Here is a 1,245-nt window from a genome sequence, read left to right on the forward strand (position 1 = left end):
AAAAATATGTCTCCTATCAAATGAAAGTTTTCATAATGCTTTAGGTACTTAGCTCCAAGCCACGTGCATGGTGTTAAGCAGAGTATTTTTTTTTCTCTTGGGCATATGGTTTACAGTAGCCTTATGTATTACATATAGCTACAGAGTACAGAGAAAGAGGTACAAAATAAAATGTTTTACTTATTTACTTTTTCCAGTGAACATTGTAAGTGTATACTGATGACACAGTTTTTGAGCTTTAATAAAAGCTACTCTGGTAAAATCAATTTTAGGTACATATTTTGACATTTGGAATTCTTATCTCTAAGCTTTGATAGAATTGTTGCTTATTGCAACATTTCTTAATCTAACAAAACTACAAGAATTTAAACTTCAAAACTAAAATCTACCTACAATAAATCAACCAAGTTTCCTCAATAGTTGCTTCAAATTTGCCAGAATTTTTGCTGTATGTGATCATTAGTCGAGTGGACAGTTGGGAAATTTGAATAAAACTTGAGATATTTTGTGTTAGTCATAAATTTCAGGCCAATAAATATGGTTTAATACATGCTAGTTTGCAAATACCAATCCTGTATTAACTTGTGGAGTTCAGTAAAGTTCTGCTAGCTTTGTGAATGCTCAGTTTATTTATGTTGCAGTTGTAGAAAATCAGTACATATTTTTCATTAACGAAAACTCTTATTTCCAAGGTGATTGTCTGCAATGAGCGAAGTGCGGTGTTTGTTATTTTTCTCAAACAAAGGACTTGTTTGTTCAAATTAACAGAGTTAGTTTGGAAAACCTTCTTGAACTTCTGCTGTAGATTTGCAGGGTGAAGAATTTATTTAGAAGTACGATATCTCTCAGACATTACCACTTACTCCTTGTTTTGTGAACATTTTTGTTGCAAAATTTGGTCTCATAACAGTGGTCTCTCTTGTTTTTATCTTTGCAGCTATTTTGGAAAGAATTATGGTTTAGGCTTTCCCGTGTTAGCCATGGATGTAGCACTTTCTCCCATGAGAACACAAGAACTGGATCCCATGCCATCTGATGCGTCTCCCATGCTTATAAATATGACTCCTACAGTGGAACGAGATGGGGAAGAGGATGTCATGAAGGAGCTTGATTCTGGCCAGCAATATGAAAAGCCTCCTCCTCTACACACTGGGGCTGATTGGAAGATTGTTCTCCACTTGCCAGAAATTGAGACCTGGCTTCGGATGACGTCTGAAAGAGTCAGGGATCTGACCTACTCTGTTC

General features: G+C 35.6%; 1 protein-coding gene across 1 annotated transcript in view; it reads left to right on the forward strand.

Annotated features, from left to right (window-relative positions):
* Positions 1 to 937: 937 nt before the first annotated feature.
* Positions 938 to 1,245, forward strand: part of LOC104160772 (A-kinase anchor protein 6-like) — a gene marked incomplete at both ends in the record, with an annotated part of 47,779 nt that continues 47,471 nt past the window's right edge. Inside the window, 1 exon segment of the mRNA XM_009698987.1 lies at positions 938 to 1,244. Within this exon segment, the coding sequence (XP_009697289.1) occupies positions 938 to 1,244 (307 nt within the window).

The sequence above is a fragment of the Cariama cristata genome, unplaced genomic scaffold, assembly GCF_000690535.1.
Source record: "Cariama cristata isolate BGI_N322 unplaced genomic scaffold, ASM69053v1 scaffold4754, whole genome shotgun sequence".
In the NCBI taxonomy this organism is placed as follows: domain Eukaryota; kingdom Metazoa; phylum Chordata; class Aves; order Cariamiformes; family Cariamidae; genus Cariama; species Cariama cristata.